The sequence below is a fragment of the Misgurnus anguillicaudatus genome, chromosome 23, assembly GCF_027580225.2.
Source record: "Misgurnus anguillicaudatus chromosome 23, ASM2758022v2, whole genome shotgun sequence".
In the NCBI taxonomy this organism is placed as follows: Eukaryota; Metazoa; Chordata; class Actinopteri; order Cypriniformes; family Cobitidae; genus Misgurnus; species Misgurnus anguillicaudatus.
Window position 1 is genome coordinate 20,651,016 of NC_073359.2, and position 18,218 is coordinate 20,669,233.

The window sequence follows — 18,218 nt, forward strand, 5'->3', positions numbered from 1 at the left end:
ATGGCAACGCTTCAAACTTTACTTTAATTTCAGGCATATTTAAGGCTCTTGGCGTGCTTAGATTAACTTTTAATTTGGCACACACATGAGAGTTGTCAGCTGTTAAGTTTTGACAAAAAGGTCAGATAAAGGCGTGTCTATTTAGTGGCTCACTAGCGCCCCGTTTGTCTAAATGTGGGGTTTTTTTTATTTACAGTACCCAAATTGGTCAGTAGCAACATGAAATAGTCCACTGATATTTACCCACTTGATGCACGTGCCCACTTTGCGTCGTTTTCTTGGAGGCACCGTGTAGCGGAAAAAAAACGTGCGAGGGCCCGCCATTGCTGCTTGCAGCTATATTTAGGGCCCGAGCACCGAGGAGCAGGCCAGAATGGCCTGCACCGAAAGGTGCGAAGCCCTATTGATTTTGCTCGGATTATTAATTTTTTTATTTTTTTTTTTTTTTTTTTTTTTTTTTATAATTTTTTTCAACACTTTTGGGAATTTTGAGTGCCTTAACATACTCGAAAACTCTTGAAATTTGGCACAGACGTCAGAGTCGTCCGTCATCGCAGAAAACCAAAGGCTGGAACACGGGCGTGGCAGGGGGGCTCTGTAGCGCCCCCTGTAATGAAAAAAAAAACATTGGTGCACAGTTTGGACAAACATGTACGCACATGTACGAAAGCTGGTACGCATATAGATCTCATCGACCCGAACAACTTTCGTACTCTAACATTTAAGCTCCGCCCAACAGGAAGTCGGCTATTTCGGATTGTTTAAAAAATGCATGCGGTGAACTTTTGAATACTCCTTCTAGGGGATTCATGGGATTGACACCAAACGTGGTGATCATGATGTCGAGACATTGTACTTGCTAAATTGCGAAGGGATTTTTGATATCTCGAACGGTTCTGCCATGGCGAAGCGACAAAGTCATGGCGAAATCAGAGAAACAGGAAGTGTCTAATATCTAAGGCAAAAAATGTCTTATTGTGATGACACGCGGGGCGTTTGTTCGTCTGAAGATTCCGATCGCATCGATGTGCCTATTGTGAGTCTCGGGTATAGCGCCACCACCAGGCGCCAGGAAGTGTGTCAGTCACAAAGGTGGATTTTTTTGACAGTTCCATCCGATGTTCTTTTAAATACTCCTTCTAGGATATTCATTCGATTGACACCAAAAGTGGTCAACATGATGCTGAGACATTGTAGATGATAAATTGCGAAGGGATTTTTGATATCTCAAACGCTGTTCCCATGGCAACGCGTCAAACTTTACTTTCATTTTAAAGGCATATTTAAGCCTTTCAGTTCCATACAGTTAACTTTTAAATACTCCTTCTAGGATTTTCATGCGATTGACACCAAAAGTGGTCAACATGATGCCGAGACATTGTAGATGATAAATTGCGAAGGGATTTTTGATATCTCGAATATTGTTCCTAGGGCAACGCGACAAATTTTACTTTTATTTCAGGCATATTTAAGGCTCTTGGCGTGCTTAGATTAAATTTAAATTTGGCACACACATCAGAGTTGTCGGCTGTTAAGTGTAGAAAAAAACGTCAGATAAAGGCGTGTCTATTTAGTGTCTCACTAGTTCCCCCGTTTGTCTAAAATGTGGGGTTTCTTTTACCTACAGTACCTAAATGGATCAGTAGCAACATGAAATAGTCCAATGATATTTACCCACTTGATGCACATGCCCACCGTGCATCGTTTTCTCGGAGGCACCGTGTAGCGGTAAAAAAAACGTGCGAGGGCCCGCCATCGCTGCTTGCAGCTATATTTAGGGCCCGAGCACCGAGGAGCAGGCCAGAATGGCCTGCACCGAAAGGTGCGAAGCCCTATTGTTTTTGCTCGAATTTATTATTTTTTTTTTTTTTATTTTTATTTTTTTTTTTCATTTATATTTTTTTTAACACTTTTGGGCATTTTGGATGCCTTAACATACTCGAAAACTCTTGAAATTTGGCACAGACGTCAGAGTCGTCCGTCATTGCGAACAGACAAAGGCTGGAACACGGGCGTGGCACGGGGGCTCTGTAGCGCCCCCTGTAATGCAAAAAAAAACATTGATGCACAGATCGTGCAAACATGTACGCACATGTACGAGAGTTGGTACGCATATAGATCTCATCGACCCGAACAACTTTCGCCCTCTAACATTTAAGCTCCGCCCAACAGGAAGTCAGCTATTTTGGATTGTTTAAAAAATGCATGCGTTGAACTTTTGAATACTCCTCCTAGAGGATGCATGCGATTGACACCAAAAGTGGTGAACATGATGTCGAGACATTGGACTTGCTAAATTGCGAAGGGATTCTTGATATCTCGAACGGTTCTGCCGTGGCGAGCCGACAAAGTTGTGGCGAAATCAGAGAAACAGGAAGTGTCTAATATCTAAGGCAAAAAATGTCTTATTGTAATGACACGCGGGGTGTTTGTTCGTCTGAAGATTCTGATCGCATCGATGTGCCTATTGTGACTCCCGGGTATAGCGCCACCACCAGGCGCCAGGAAGTGTGTCAGTCACAAAGCTGGATTTTTTTAAAAGTTCCATGCAATGTTCTTTTAAATACTCCTTCTAGGATTTTCGTGCGATTGACACCAAAAGTGGTCACCATGATGCCGAGACATTGTAGATGATAAATTGCGAAGGGATTTTTGATATCTCAAACGCTGTTCCCATGACAACGCGTCAAACTTTACTTTCATTTTAAAGGCATATTTAAGCCTTTCAGTTGCATACAGTTAACTTTTAAATACTCCTAGGATTTTCATGCGATTTACACGAGAAGTGGTCAATATGATGCTGAGACATTGTAGATGATAAATTGGGAAGGGATTTTTGATATCTCGAACGCTGTTGCCATGGCAACGCGTCAAACTTTGCTTTCACTTTGTACACATATTTAAGGCTGACAGTTACATGCTGTGAACCTTTAAATACTCCTCGTATGGGATTCATGCGATTGACACCAGAAGTGGTCAACATGATGCCGAGACATTGTAGGTGATAAATTGCGAAGGAATTTTTGACATCTCGAACGCTGTTCCCATGACAACGCATCAAACTTTACTTTAATTTCAGGCATGTTTAAGGCTCTTGGCGTGCTTAGTTGAACTTTAAATTTGGGACACACATCAGAGTTTTCGGCTGTTAAGTGTTGACAAAAAGGTCAGACATAGGCGTGTCTCTTAAGTGGCTCACTAGTGCCCCCGTTTGTCTAAAATGTGGGGGTTCTTTTACTTACAGTCCCCAAATGGCTCAGAAACAACATTAAATAGCCCACTGATATTTTACCCACTTGATGCCCTTGCCCACCGTGCATCGTTTTCTCGGACGCACCGTGTAGCGGTAAAAAAACGTGCGAGGGCCCGCCATCGCTGCTTGCAGCTATATTTTTTTTTTTTTTTTTTTTTTTATTTTTATTTTTATTTTTTTTTTTTTAACACTTTTGGGCATTTTGGGTGCCTTAACATACTCGAAAACTCTTGAAATTTGGCACAGACGTTAGAGTCGTCCGTCATTGCGAACAGACAAAGGCTGGAACACGGGCGTGGCACGGGGGCTCTGTAGCGCCCCCTGTAATGCAAAAACAAACAGTAGTGCGCAGATCGGGCAAACATGTACGCACATTTACGAAAGTTGGTACACATATAGATCTCATCGACCCGAACAACTTTCGCCCTCTAACATTTTAGCTCCGCCCAACAGGAAGTCCGCCATTTTGGATTGTTTAAAAAATGCATGCGGTGAACTTTTGAATACTCCTCCTAGGGGATTCAAGCAAATGACACCAAACGTGGTGATCATGATGTCAAGACATTGGACTTGCTAAATTGCGAAGGGATTTTTGATATCTCGAACGGTGTTGCAATGGCGAAGCGGCAAAGTCATGGCGAAAACAGAGAAACAGGAAGTGTCTAATATCTAAGGCAAAAAATGTCTTATTGTAATGACACGCGGGGTGTTTGTTCGTCTGAAGATTCCGATTGCATCGATGTGCCTATTGTGACTCCCGGGTATAGCGCCACCAGCAGGCGCCAGGAAGTGTGTCAGTCACAAAGCTGGATTTTTTTTTAAGTTCCATGCAATGTTCTTTTAAATACTCCTCCTAGGATTTTCATGCGATTGACACCAAAAGTGGTCACGATGATGCCGAGACATTGTAGATGATAAATTGCGAAGGGATTTTTGATATCTCAAACGCTGTTCCCATGGCAACGGGTCAAACTTTACTTTCATTTTAAAGGCATATTTAAGCCCTTCAGTTGCATACAGTTAACTTTTAAATACTCCTTCTAGGATTTTCATGCGATTGACACGAGAAGTGGTCAAGATGATGCCAAGACATTGTAGATGATAAATTGCGAAGGGATTTTTGATATCTCAAACGCTGTTGCCATGGCAGTGCATCAAACTTTACTTTCATTTTTACACATATTTAAGGCTGACAGTTACATGCTGTGAACCTTTAAATACTCCACGTATGGGATTCATGCGATTGACACCAGAAGTGGTCAACATAATGCTGAGACATTGTAGATGATAAATTGCGAAGGAATTTTTGACATCTCGAACGCTGTTCCCATGGCAACGCTTCAAACTTTACTTTAATTTCAGGCATATTTAACGCTCTTGGCGTGCTTAGTTTAAGTTTAAATTTGGCACACACATGAGAGTTTTCGGCTGTTAAGTGTTGACAAAAAGGTCACACACAGGCGTGTCTCTTAAGTGCCTCACTAGTGCCCCTGTTTGTCTAAAATGTGGGGTTTCTTTTACCTACAGTCCCCAAATGCCTCAGAAACAACATTAAATAGCCCACTGATATTTTACCCACTTGATGCCCTTGCCCGCCGTGCATCGTTCTCTCAGACGCACCGTGTAGCGGTAAAAAAACGTGCGAGGGCCCGCCATTGCTGCTTGCAGCTATATTTATAAATTGAGATTCTTCTCATATTATCTAATAAGTAAAAGAGAGTGATGAGTTTTTTATGAATCGACAGAATTGATGTGGAAATGTACTGTGTCGTAACATTTATTAACTTGCGTTTAATTTATTCAACCACTGATACTTGAAGATATATTAATAATGAACAAAATTAGGTAAAATATTCAGTCCAATAACAAATGACAATCAATTTTATTAAAAAATATTTTATTTAAAAAAAAAACTAAAAAAAACATTTTCTACGACAGAGATAGACAGCAATTGATATTTCCAACTTTAAATAATAAAACTGCTTTAACATTATAATATGTGCTTCAATGCCTGCTGAACGCTCATCATAAGTGCACGCATGCGCAGACGTCCAATGAAGCTTAGTGTCATTAACTAAACTCGTGACTCGCTCCGTCTGCGGTTTACCTCCAGGGGTTCAGCTGATCTGTCTTTTATAAATCTGATAAAACTAAAGACTCTTCAGAGATAAAGGATGCAATACTACTCTATCAAGAATAACATGAGATGAGCAGAAACACTGTGTGTTAATGTTTTTATGAATAAATCTCAGTTCATTCAGAGCATCACTGGATGTTTATCATTTCAAATGACTCATAATAATAAAACAGTGACTTTACAAAGTAACATTTTTAATAAAATGACTTACCTTTGAAACAGATGAATAAAATGTTGTGCTGCTATATAAGTCACCTCCTTTATGTGGCCATCAAGATCCCTGCATGCAATGTGATAAAGAAAACAATGTGAATCATATACAAACATTAACAGTCAACACTTCATATACAGATCTCTCTTACAGTGTAAATCTTACAGATGTTTTCACCTTTACATATTAAATAAAATATTATTTACTGTGTTTATTAAAAACAAACTCTTCAGAAATGATTTACGGTCAAGTTTTCATTAGTCGTCCATGTCATAACCAATAAACTTTAATGTTTGCTTATGATAATAAAAATAAGTGTTATGCTGCAGTCAGAAATATCTCATATATTATACGTCATAAGCTGTAGGGAGACGTTTTTAAACCTTCTGATCTTTTAAGATTGTATTCAGATTGTTAGAAGATGTAAAGATCTTGAATTGATTTTAAGTTAGTTTACAGTTTACTCCTTGAACTCATCTGTGATCTGTCCTGCTTAGTGTTACTATAAGAATTAAGTAAAGTTTCTCTCCCAGTGATTTCAACCTAACTTGGGTCTTTGTCTTATAAGGTTTACAGTAAGCTTGCTTTCTAGTGGGTGATGGAAATGTTGGTAAAACCTGATTACATTTAAATTACATTTAAGTTTGTCACATTAAATGAACATAATGAATGTGTCACAAATAATTTTGGTTTTCTGCACTAATCTCTGTTTCATAAAAAAATATTTTTATTTATTTTCTCCATATGAGGGTGGGGTTTGAGGAGGTCAGGTTGATGCTCCTCTTGATATTTTTTAAATCAATCCAAGTCTGGGTTTCTTGATCGGGGAGACCATGTCTTCAGATGCTTCCTGCAAAGAAAGCAAACAGAGATTTAAGACACTAAATAACTTTTTAATCGAATTTGTTTTGCTCAGAGCTCTGTTATAAATCTACCTGAGCAGTACAAGGAGCTGGACGCTTTAGACAGCGACGCTGAGGAGGAGGAGAGACGGTTGGAGGCACTTGCTGAATTGGCTGACTGAGATTAGATAAATACATATAAAAGTACTGTGAGAATTGCATCAGCAAACAATTAAAAGATCACTAAAAGATCTAAAACATGATAAAAGATCTCAAATCAAAAACTAAATGTAATATAACAAAGGTTAAGGTTGAAATAACGACTTACTGAGAAACAGAAGAAGAGTCCACCTCCCCAGCGTCTGCTTTATTTTGCTGTAAATAAAACAATCAAAGTTTTAATAAATTAAATTCATAATGAAATTGTCATTAATAATGTTTAGGGCTTTGGTGAAATCTACCTGAGAGGACGTCTGGGCCTGAGGAGGCGTGACCTCATCCAATGGCCCAAACAGTCTGGCCTTTTTTGGCTTTGGCTCCATCTCATCTCTGACTCCATTATTTTGCTGTAATTAAGATTTAATACACGTATATTAAAAAACATTGAAATTAACATTAAGTTCTGCTAAAGGCTTCAGTTTAAATCTACCTGTAGAGGAGATGGAGCCCGACGCTTCCTGGACGGAGGTAGAGAAGGAGGCGCAAGAGGAGGCCTTTGATCTTGAGGAGGTGAAAGTCTACACATACAAATAAAGATACGGTAAGAACTGTTTCTGCTAACATTGAAACAATAAAAAATTTAAAACACAGCTAAACGTAATACTAGACTGGTTACAGATGAATTTATAGAGACTTTGATAAACTTACTGAGACGACGGAGGCGTTTGGGGCTGAGGAGGCGCAAATGCGGCCGAAAGACCACTGGGAGATGAAGGTCTAAAAACACATTTAAATATAATGTCAATAACTGTTTCTGTAAACATTTGTGCAAATAAAAAAGGTAAAGTCTAAAACAGACAGACAATGATAAACTTACTGAGCTTTAAGATCGCTTGCTGTTAAGCACAGTTTGGCCCTCTTTGGCGTCGGCTCCATCTCATCTCTGACTCCATTATTTTGCTGTAATTAAGATTTAATATACGTATATTAAAACAAACTGAAATTAACATTAAGTTCTGCTAAAGGCGTCAGTTTAAATCTACCTGTTGAGGAGATGGAGCCCGACGCTTCCTGGACGGAGGAGGTGGAAGTCTACACATACAAATAAAGAGACTGTAAGAACTGTTTCTGCTAACATTTAAACAATAAAAAAGTTTACTGTACAAGATTTAAAAACACAACTAAAAGGTAATACTAGACTGATTACAGATGAATTTAGAGAGATTTTGATAAACTTACTGAGAAGATGAACGGTCCTCAAGCTTCATGTCCTGCAAAGCGTCTGCGATATTTTGCTGTAAATAAAACAATCATGTTTAATACATTTACATACTTTTTCATTAATATTGACACTAATAATGTTCACAATCTACCAGAGAGGACAGAGGTGCCTGGGGCTGAGGAGGTGCAAATGCAGCTGGAGGCCGTGGAGCAGGTGCAGGAGGAGGGGAGGAGAGGACCCCTGCTGGAGGAGGCGTATGGGGCTGAGGAGGCGCAACTGCGGCTGATAGACCATGTGGAGGTGAATGTCTAAAAACACATTTAAAAATTGGTTAAGAACCATTTCTGCAAACATTTAAAATATTAAGTTTACTGTAAAAGATTTAAAAACACAACTGAACGTAATACTGGTTACAGATGAATTTAGAGAGACTTTGATAAACTTACTGAGAAGATGAACTGTCCTCAACCTCCATGTTCTCCACAGCGTCTGTGTTGTTTTGCTGTAAACAAAACAATCATGTTTAATACATGTACATGAAATTAGTTTTTCATTAATATTGACACTAATAAGCTTCACAATCTACCAGAGAGGACGAAGGCGGAGGTTGAGGAGGTGCAACTGCTGCTGGAGGCTGTGGAGCAGGTGCAGGAGGAGGGAAGGAAAGGACCCCTGCTGGAGGAGGTGCAACTGCGGCCGACGAACCATGTGAAGGTGAAGGTCTAAAAACACATTTAATAAAATGTTAAAGAACTGTTTCTGCTAACATATGAACAATAAAAAAGTTTACTGTAAAAGATTTAAAAACACAGCTAAAGGTAATACCACACTAGTTACAGATGCATTTAGAAAGACTTTGATAAACTTACTGAGATAAGGAACTGTCCTCAACCTTCATGTCCTTCAGAGCGTCTGTGATATTTTGCTGTAAATAAAACAATCATGTTTAATACACTTACATACTTTTTCATTAATACTGGCACTCATAATGTTCACAATCTACCAGAAAGGACGGAGGCAGAGGTTGAGGAGGCGCAAACGGAGTTGCCAAGCCATCTGGAGGTGAAGGTCTAAAAACACATTAAAATATATTGTCAAGAACTTTTTCTGAAAACATTTAAACAATAAAAAAATTATGTTTACTGTAAAAGATTTAAAAACACTTCTAAACTTAATACTAGACTGGTTACAGATGAATTTAAAGAGACTTTGATAAACTTACTGAGAAGATGAACCATCAACCTCCATGCCCTCAACACCGTCAGCGGTATTTTGCTGTAAGTAAAACAATCAGAGATTTAAAACATTTACATGAAACTGCGTTTTCATTAATATTGACACTAATAATGTTCACAATCTACCTGAGAGGACGGAGGCGGAGGTTGAGGAGGCGCAACCGGAGTTGCCAAGCCATATGGAGGTGAAGGTCTAAAAACACATTAATATATATTGTCAAGAACTTTTTCAGAAAACATTTAAACAATAAAAAATATGTTTACTGTACAAGATTTAAAAACACAGCTAAATGTAATACCACACTGGTTACAGATGGATGTAGAGAGACTTTGATAAACTTACTGAGAAGATGAACCGTCCTCAACCTCCATGTCCTCCACAGCGTCTGTGTTGTTTTGCTGTAAATAAAACAATCATGTTTAATACATTTACAACTTTTTCATTAATATTTTCACTGATAATGCTTACAATCTACCTGAGAGGACGGAGGCGCCTGGGGCTGAGGAGGTGCAACTGCAGCTGGAGGCTGTGGAGCAGGTGCAGGAGGAGGGGAGGAGAGGACCCCTGCTGCAGGCTGTGGAGCAGGTGCAGGAGGAGGGGAGGAGAGGACCCCTGCTGGAGGCTGTGGAGCAGGTGCAGGAGGAGGGGAGGAGAGGACCCCTGTTGGAGGCTGTGGAGCAGGTACAGGTGGAGCGGAGGAGAGGACCCCTGCTGCAGGCTGTGGAGCAGGTGCAGGAGGAGGGGAGGAGAGGACCCCTGCTGGAGGCTGTGGAGCAGGTGCAGGAGGAGGGGAGGAGAGGACCCCTGTTGGAGGCTGTGGAGCAGGTACAGGTGGAGGGGAGGAGAGGACCCCTGCTGGAGGCTGTGGAGCAGGTGCAGGAGGAGGGGAGGAGAGGACCCCTGCTGGAGGCTGTGGAGCAGGTGCAGGAGGAGGGGAGGAGAGGACCCCTGTTGGAGGCTGTGGAGCAGGTGCAGGAGGAGGGGAGGAGAGGACCCCTGCTGCAGGCTGTGGAGCAGGTGCAGGAGGAGGGGAGGAGAGGACCCCTGCTGGAGGCTGTGGAGCAGGTGCAGGAGGAGGGGAGGAGAGGACCCCTGTTGGAGGCTGTGGAGCAGGTACAGGTGGAGCGGAGGAGAGGACCCCTGCTGGAGGCTGTGGAGCAGGTGCAGGAAGAGGGGAGGAGAGGACCCCTGTTGGAGGCTGTGGAGCAGGTACAGGTGGAGGGGAGGAGAGGACCCCTGCTGCAGGCTGTGGAGCAGGTGCAGGAGGAGGGGAGGAGAGGACCCCTGCTGGAGGCTGTGGAGCAGGTGCAGGAGGAGGGGAGGAGAGGACCCCTGTTGGAGGCTGTGGAGCAGGTACAGGTGGAGCGGAGGAGAGGACCCCTGCTGGAGGCTGTGGAGCAGGTGCAGGAGGAGGGGAGGAGAGGACTCCTGCTGCAGGATTTGCGGGAGGAGGTGTGGACTCCTCACGAGATGCCTTCGGTTCCACCGTAAACCAAAGGTCACTCCACTGCGGAAAACCTTCTGAGAACGAAACAAAGAGGTTAAATGAAACAACTTGATGACAACAAAATGATTTTCAAAAATAAACTAAATCAAGTGCCTCCACACCTTTCACGGGAGCTGCAGGCTTCATTTCTGCCCTGGGGACCACTCGGCCGACCCAAGGCAGAAATGGTGCTGGTTGGATGCTGAGTGGCTCCACGTCACTACAGTCATCCGAAACAGAGGAACTCCTGAAATATCAAAATAATAATTCAGTAAGTTAGAGCTAAAAACTAAAATCTTGCAAATGGACAGCTCTGATGTAGGAGACATGAGTACAAACATCCATTACAAAGAGTTTTAATGTTGTGTAAGTCTTATGTTACCCTTTGGCGAGAGAGCTGATATCAGAGCCTGTTCCAGACTCAGAAGATAGCTCATGGTGGGATGAAGACTTTGACCCCCCCTCCTCAAAGTCTTCATCCTCAACCACGGCTTTCTCCTCTGGATCTGTAAGTGAAAAGAACAGATACAAATTAAGGATCCAAGCGCCATCATTTAATCCAGCATATCGTCCAGGACTCTCATTCTAAGATTCAGTGTCAGTGTGGTAAAGGACAGCAAAACACTTCAAAGCTTCAAATAATTGTTATTTTCAGAAAATTTTCACGTATTGTTAATCAATCCTACAAAAACCATATCGACTACACATTAACTGCAAAAAATAATGATGAGGTTACACAAGGGAATAATATTAATATGTGATTCATTAAAAAGTCATTTGGCTAAAGGTGTCTCTATCTCTCACACATTTCACTCAGTGTTTTTTTCATACTCTGTAAATCACTGAACATCAATCACAGATATTGTTGGATTTATACAGATTACAGATAAGAATGTATGAACTTACAGGCTTCCTCTGGCACCGCAGGAGTCTGAGGAGCAGCGGCTCCATCAGCTGGACTCACATCAGAGTCGGACCTCACGGAGCCGTGAGCATCCTCCTAGAAATCACATCATCATCGGTTAGGTTATGCGTAAGTTTCTGTGAAACACTCTGGCTGGTACTGAAATGTAATGTTTTACTTTTGTAATTACATAATTCATCTCTATAAAAACTCTCTGAAGATGACACAAGCAGACAGAATCTCACCTGATGTGTGCCGGCTGCCTCGGCGGATGGAGGTGTGGATTCCTCCAAAGAAGCATTGTGGTCCACCGTGTCAGAAAGGTCACTCCACAGCGGAGAACCTTCTGAGAACAAAGCAAAGAGGTTAAATGAAACAACTTGATGACAACAGAATGATTTTCACAAATATACTAAATCAAGTCCATCCACACCTTCCACGGGAGCTGGTAGCTTCATTCCAGCTCTGGGGACCCGGCCGACACAAGGCAGAGAGAGAGGTGCTGGTTGGATGCTGAGTGGCTCCACGTCACTACAGTCATCCAAAACAGAGGAACTCCTGAAATATCAAAATAATAATTCAGTAAATTAGAGCTAAAAACTAAAATCTTGGAAATGGACAGCTCTTATATAAGACACATGAGAACAGACATCCATTACAAAGAGTTTTAATGTTGTGTAAGTCTTATTTTACCCTTTGGTGAGAGAGCTGATATCAGAGCCTGTTCCAGACTCAGAAGATAGCTCATGGTGGGATGAAGACTTTGACCCCCCCTCCTCAAAGTCTTCATCCTCATCCATGGCTTTCTCCTCTGGACCTGTAAGTGAAAAGAACAGATAAAAATTAAGGATCCCAGCATCATCCTTAAATCCAGCATATCGGGATTGTCATTCTGAGATTCAGTGTCAGTGTGGTAAAGGACAGCAAAACATTCAAAGCTTCAAATAGTTGTTATTTTCAGAAAATGTTCATTTATTGTTAATCAATCCTACAAAAACCACATCGACTACACATTAACTGCAAAAAATAATGATCAGTATTCATAAGGGAATGATTAGGGAATCATTAAAAAGTCATTTGGCTAAAGATGTCTCTATCTCACACACATTTCACTCAGTGTTTTTTTTTTACATCAGTCACATATATTTTTGGACTTATACAGATTACAGGTGAGAATGTATGAACTTACAGGCTTCCTCTGGCACCGCAGGAGTCTGAGGAGCGGCGGCTCCGTCAGATGAACTCACTTCGGATGTCACCGAGTCGTGAGCATCCTCCTAGAAATCACACGATCATCAGTTAACACTCTGGTTGGTATTGAAATGTAATGTTTTACTTTTGAAATTACATAATTCATCTCTATAAAAACTCTCTGAAGATGACACAAGCAGACAGGATCTCACCTGATGTGTGCCGGCTGCCTCGGCGGATGGAGGTGTTGACACCTCAAATGAAGCATTGTGGTCCACCGTGTAAGAAAGGTCACTCCACTGCGGAGAACCCTCTGAGAACAAAGCAAAGAGGTTAAATGAAACAACTTGATGACCACAAAATGATTTTCAAAAATATACTAAATCAAGTCTGTCCACACCTTCCACGGGAGCTGGTAGCTTCATTCCAGCTCTGGGGACCCGGCCGACCCAAGGCGCAGATGGTGCTGGTTGGATGCTGAGGGCTTCAACCTCCCTACAGATGTCCACAACAGAGGAACTCCTGAAAATATATCAAAGCAATAAGTCAGTAAATTAGAGCTAAAATCTTGCAAATGGACAGCTCTTATTTAAGACACATGAGTACAGGCATTCATTACAAAGAGTTTTAATGTTGTGTAAGTCTTATGTTACCCTTTGGTGAGAGAGCTGGTGTCATAGCCTGTACCAGACTCAGAAGATAGCTCATGGTGGGATGAAGACTCTGACCCCCCCCTCCTCAAAGTCTTCATCCTCGACCACGGCTTTCTCCTCTGGAAGTGAAAAGAACAGATAAAAATTAAAGATCCCCAGCGTCATCCTTTAACCCAGCATATCGTCTAGGATGTTCATTCTGAGATTCAGTGTAAGTGTGGTAAAGGAAAGCAAAACACTTCAAAGCTTCAAATAATTGTTATTTTCAGAAAATGTTCATTTATTGTTAATCAATCCTACAAAAACCACATCGACTACACATTAACTGCAAAAAGTAATGATCAGTATTCATAAGGGAATTATTAAGGAATCATTTAAAAGTCCTCTGGCTAAAGGTGTCTCTATCTCTCTCTCACACACATTTCACTCAGTGTTTTTTTTTTAACATCAGTCACAGATAATGTTGAACATATACAGATTACAGGTGAAAATGTATGAACTTACAGGCTTCCTCTGCTGTCGACTCTGGAGGAGGTGGCGTGATCACACCGGACCTCACCGAAGCCTCAGCATCCTGATGCGGACTGCTCGGTTCACCGAGCGCCTCCTCCTGTAAAACAGGTACGGAGGGCTCGATGAACTGAGGAGCAGAAACGGCTCTGCTGATTGAAACAGGGGGGCGATTCTCCTTGATAAACAGGAGAGTCGACCCTTTGTCCAACTCAGCAAGAAACTCGTCTGCTGAAAGACAGCTCCGCGATCCTCGTTCAACAACGATAACGGGATTCATGATAAACACAAAATCCACACAAACAAACACGCAAAACAAACACCACACAAGAAAACACGAAAAACGCTGAAAATAGCCTTGGACTCGAGAAAGTACCAAAACACGCCGAACTGTAAACCCACGAAATAATGAAGGGCGTGCTGACTTATATAGCCTCTGAAACTCGACGTAATAATCACTGCATTGCAGCGTCACCCTTGCGAAAATTAACCTTGGTTACTGTAGTAAAACCATGGCAACCACAAAACAGAAACATATATTTTTTAACAAAATATAATATATTTTCATTATAAATATATATTTATATAATTGCTTTATAAATATAAGTTTTATCATGAAATGTCTATCTTTCTATATTAGATAAAAATTCTTCAACAATTAAATTCCCTTAAGTTCAAGTCCAAAGTTTACAAATTTAAGAAGAAATATTCTGCATACAGCGCCCTTCAGATATTTTCTTGTAACATTTGAAAAGTAAATGATCACATCTTTTAAACTATTATATTATTTATGCTTAATAATTACACGTCAGTATTTGTTGTACTGCTTGCTATTTGTGTTGACCTTAATAAATAAATAAAACGCCATATATTTTGTCCGGAAAATGGGCGTTTATTATTGTATTAGTATGCTTGGTTTTAACTTTAAATAAAAATTGGATTGTTATGAGTTTAAATGTAACATCTTTTGAGGCAAATGTTCGTCTATTAACAGATTCGCATTCATAACAAACTGTGTTAGACATTAACATTTGTTTTTTATCATAGAAAAATCCATTTACAATCTTTAAGTTTAAAATGTTTTGAAATAAATGAGGTAGCAAACATAGAGACAAATATTCAAAGATTTAAACGGGGATCATTGTATATTTCAGTCTGAGCTTTTAAGAAGAATAATTAAAATGTATGTAAAATTGTCACCAGCTATGCATTTAAATAACTGTAAGTGTTATAGATGACATACGTTTAATAATAGTATACATTACCACCTCATTTAATGCTTGTTTATTATGACTTTCGATTCAAAACATTAAATACTTTACACAAATTAACATTTTAATTTGTTGTGATAATAAACAGCGCACACACAAAAAAGATTAAAAACACAAAATCGCATGAACAGAACAATAAGTAACGTTAGATACATTTGTTTTTACATTTCAATATATAACAGTTAGATTTATATTCACATATCTCTACACCCCGCACTTAATATATAAGTAATTAATTAAAAAATTACATTAAAACCACAAAAGAAAAGAAGATTGAAATAATAGAAATGATAATAACAACAACAACAATGATCATCATAATAAGTAAATAAATACATTAAGAGGGAGTGTTATTGAACAGTTAATTTGGTGTAACCATAGGCTACATGTTTTCTGCATTTTCTATTTCACAAAAATAAATAACGAAATAACACCTTCTTTTTTATTAATCTGTCGGAGCCGATGATGTAGCGCTTGGACATGTGGTGCTTTTGCACTTTTCGGCGACCCGAGCTCGATTCCCGACTCGTGGCCATTTGCCTCTTCCATACCCCTCTCTCCTCTCTGTCCTCTCCTCTATTACTGATTAAATAAAAGGTAAAATGGCAACAACAAAAAATAAATTATATCCTTAATATTATTTTTGGTCAATTTTATTACAGATCACTATTCCTCGTATTTAAACATGAACCTTAAGATATTGAGTAAGTTTGGTGATATTGTCTCCTTAAACAGACATCATAGCAGTCTCACATAGCTGCCTGCAGATTAAGTGACGCCATAGCTTAAATAACCAATCAGAATAGCGGAGCGGGAGCAAAAAGTATTTGCATAAAAGCGGACGTAGTTGGGCACACGCTCATGAGTCATGCAGCGCAGCCAACTGCGTCACGGTTATGCAGTATGTGGCAAAATGGCAGTTAATGATTTAATAAATATCATTAGATACATAACTTTAATATTTATTATTTATTAAATATATTAAATATGTTTATTAAAATAATTTAAAAATAACTGTTTAATTTAAACGATGTGATTTGTACATTTACTTAGTAGACACTGAAAAGCTATTGATAAACTTCTGTCATTATTCTATTTCAATCTATTTCAAGTTTAAGTTGCACAGTTAATAAGAAGTGGTTAAATAAATTATTAACATATAATATTGATGCACATCTACATATAATAGGCCGTGGCACCGGGTTTTTCCACAAATGTACAAATCCAGTTTAATCTAAATTAATTATTGTTAAATTTATATCAGCAAGGCTAGTGACAATTATTGATGTTGTTGTAATTTGTGAATTTTTGTTCAAGAAAGATTAGGCTTGTTTGACTTCATGCAGCGCTGCAAGAACCGACAGTCGGATGACGTCAAAGTTCCGCGAGAGAGATTCCTCCGTATGATTTCACTACACGCTCTCGCGATACTTCATTTGGCTGTCGTGACACTTTAAAAATTTTAAAATAAAATCTCACAACACAAAAAGTGTAAAAAACTGAACACAATCATTTAAACGTAACCCGCACCGGCATGTGGGCGGGCGCATCTATGGGTATCTGTACTTTGTTTATGTTCTGATCTTGTTTTTGCAATCAGGAGTGGATTAAATGATGCAGACGGACCGAATAATATTATTAATATGAATGTTAGTAACGTTACTTACATATCATCTCATATGGTTCTGATAATTTCAAACGAATCCAAGAAACACCAGTAAGGGTCCACTCTTCAAAATGCATCCCACGTTAATCCAAAACAATGAAAATTGGGGGAAATTCCCGAACGATCCACCATTGTTTACATGCGCGCTTCCGGTTAGTATGATCGATCATGTTCATCTTCAATGAAATATAAATTCTTATCACTGAAAAGTCATGTCTTCCTGCTCCATTAATTTCTTCTAAGCAAAAGTACACCGAGTTTTACTGTATTGTCCAATCAGATAAGGTTTGAGAACTTTAAATGTCCAGGGAGCGTATCATTGGATAAGCGGGTTGTCATTTTTTACACCTTAGGTTTTGATTGGATGGAGCCAAAATGCCTAGCCAGAGCCATAGAGATAGACATACTTTACGTGTAATAATATGTACATTTTCACCTCAGTTAATGCTTGTTTATTATGGTTTTCGATTCAAAACATTTGATGCTTTACACAAATTAACATTTTTAAATATTTTTTATTTTGTGATAATACACAGCGCACACACAAAAAAAGATAAAAAAAAACAGAAAATCGCATGAACAGAATCAATGAGTAACGTTACATACATTTGTATTTACATTTAAAAAAATAAATAAAAAATACACTTATATTCACATATTTCAAGCTCTACATCCCGCACTTAATATATAGGTATTTAGTGGTTATTTGCCGTTATAAATGAAAATAAAAAAGCAAAATTATATCCTTAATATTCTTTTTGGTTAATTTTATTTCAAATGACTATTCCTCGTATTACACATGAACCTTAAAAAATTGAGTAAGTTCTCCTGAACAGACATCATAGCAGTCTCACATAGCTGCCTGCAGAAGTGACGCCATAGCTTGTTAACCAATCAGAAATGAACCAGATGAACCTCATACAATCTCCCATTTGTCCCAAGTTGATTTTCGCCCCCTAGCGGTTGGTGAATGCAGGCAGGTAAACTAAAAAATGCGTTATCGCATTATGAACAAGCTGATTAGTTGATGTCTGCTGTATGTTATTATGAGTATTCAGTAACAAGATATTAAACACCCACGTTAAGTTTATTTTCATTACTTAAATATAATAAAACAAATGAAATAAACATTTATAGTTGCCATTTCAAACACATATTGTGGAAATAACATATTTATGGGTAATTCACAACTTACAGCACTTGAATTATACAAAATTTTAATTATGCATCTTTAAATTACAATTTGATCAATAGTGAATAAATGGCAGTGTCTTGGTTGGATAGTGCAGGTTAAGGCGGTATTATCCCAAATTATGTCAAATTTTAATAACCTATTTTTAACATGCTTCCAGAGAATGGTTTACCAAAACTAAGTAACTGGGTTGCTCTTTTTTACATTTTCTAGGCTGATAAAAGCACTGGGGGCCCAATTATATCACTTAAACATGGAAAAAGTCATAAAAGAAATAAACATGAC

General features: G+C 39.3%; 4 protein-coding genes and 1 long non-coding RNA gene across 6 annotated transcripts in view; all 5 read right to left on the minus strand.

Moving 5' to 3' along the window:
• Positions 1–18,218, minus strand: part of frem1b (Fras1 related extracellular matrix 1b) — a 136,768-nt gene that overhangs the window by 41,324 nt on the left and 77,226 nt on the right. The window lies entirely within an intron of this gene.
• Positions 4,972–9,079, minus strand: LOC141359570 (uncharacterized). Its single transcript, XM_073862240.1, has 15 exons — positions 9,047–9,079; positions 8,828–8,894; positions 8,694–8,749; positions 8,411–8,546; positions 8,271–8,326; positions 7,976–8,132; positions 7,842–7,897; positions 7,646–7,694; positions 7,480–7,562; positions 7,311–7,379; positions 7,093–7,180; positions 6,905–7,009; positions 6,772–6,818; positions 6,537–6,621; positions 4,972–6,451 (listed from the first exon to the last, which is right to left on the minus strand). The coding sequence occupies exons 1-15, from the start codon at positions 9,070–9,072 to the stop codon at positions 6,395–6,397; spliced, it is 1,137 nt and encodes a 378-aa protein (XP_073718341.1). The 5' UTR covers positions 9,073–9,079; the 3' UTR covers positions 4,972–6,394.
• LOC141359610 (uncharacterized) lies at positions 9,165–10,787 on the minus strand. The gene is made up of 5 exons (XM_073862335.1): positions 10,669–10,787; positions 10,151–10,581; positions 9,536–9,922; positions 9,403–9,458; positions 9,165–9,252 (listed from the first exon to the last, which is right to left on the minus strand). The coding sequence occupies exons 1-5, from the start codon at positions 10,691–10,693 to the stop codon at positions 9,165–9,167; spliced, it is 987 nt and encodes a 328-aa protein (XP_073718436.1). The 5' UTR covers positions 10,694–10,787.
• LOC141359611 (uncharacterized) lies at positions 10,796–12,807 on the minus strand. Its single transcript, XM_073862336.1, has 7 exons — positions 12,799–12,807; positions 12,640–12,727; positions 12,144–12,267; positions 11,884–12,008; positions 11,696–11,796; positions 11,453–11,546; positions 10,796–11,052 (listed from the first exon to the last, which is right to left on the minus strand). The coding sequence occupies exons 1-7, from the start codon at positions 12,805–12,807 to the stop codon at positions 10,925–10,927; spliced, it is 669 nt and encodes a 222-aa protein (XP_073718437.1). The 3' UTR covers positions 10,796–10,924.
• LOC141359574 (uncharacterized) lies at positions 15,074–17,041 on the minus strand. The gene is made up of 2 exons (XR_012366086.1): positions 16,743–17,041; positions 15,074–15,657 (listed from the first exon to the last, which is right to left on the minus strand). It is a non-coding gene; the product is annotated as an uncharacterized lncRNA (long non-coding RNA).

Coding starts and splice junctions, on each gene's coding strand:
- LOC141359570 (XM_073862240.1), bottom strand. CDS start 9,072: ATGGAGGTTGATGGTTCATCTTCTCA. Junction 8,327..8,410: donor CTCCGCCTTCGTCCTCTCTG/GTAGATTGTGAA, acceptor TTTTGTTTACAG/CAAAACAACACAGACGCTGT. Junction 6,819..6,904: donor AGGCCCAGACGTCCTCTCAG/GTAGATTTCACC, acceptor TTTTATTTACAG/CAAAATAAAGCAGACGCTGG.
- LOC141359610 (XM_073862335.1), bottom strand. CDS start 10,693: ATGAAGCCTGCAGCTCCCGTGAAAG. Junction 10,582..10,668: donor GCCTGCAGCTCCCGTGAAAG/GTGTGGAGGCAC, acceptor TTTCGTTCTCAG/AAGGTTTTCCGCAGTGGAGT. Junction 9,459..9,535: donor AGGCGCCTCCGTCCTCTCAG/GTAGATTGTAAG, acceptor TTTTATTTACAG/CAAAACAACACAGACGCTGT.
- LOC141359611 (XM_073862336.1), bottom strand. Junction 12,268..12,639: donor TGCGGTGCCAGAGGAAGCCT/GTAAGTTCATAC, acceptor TTTCACTTACAG/GTCCAGAGGAGAAAGCCATG. Junction 11,797..11,883: donor GCTACCAGCTCCCGTGGAAG/GTGTGGATGGAC, acceptor CTTTGTTCTCAG/AAGGTTCTCCGCTGTGGAGT.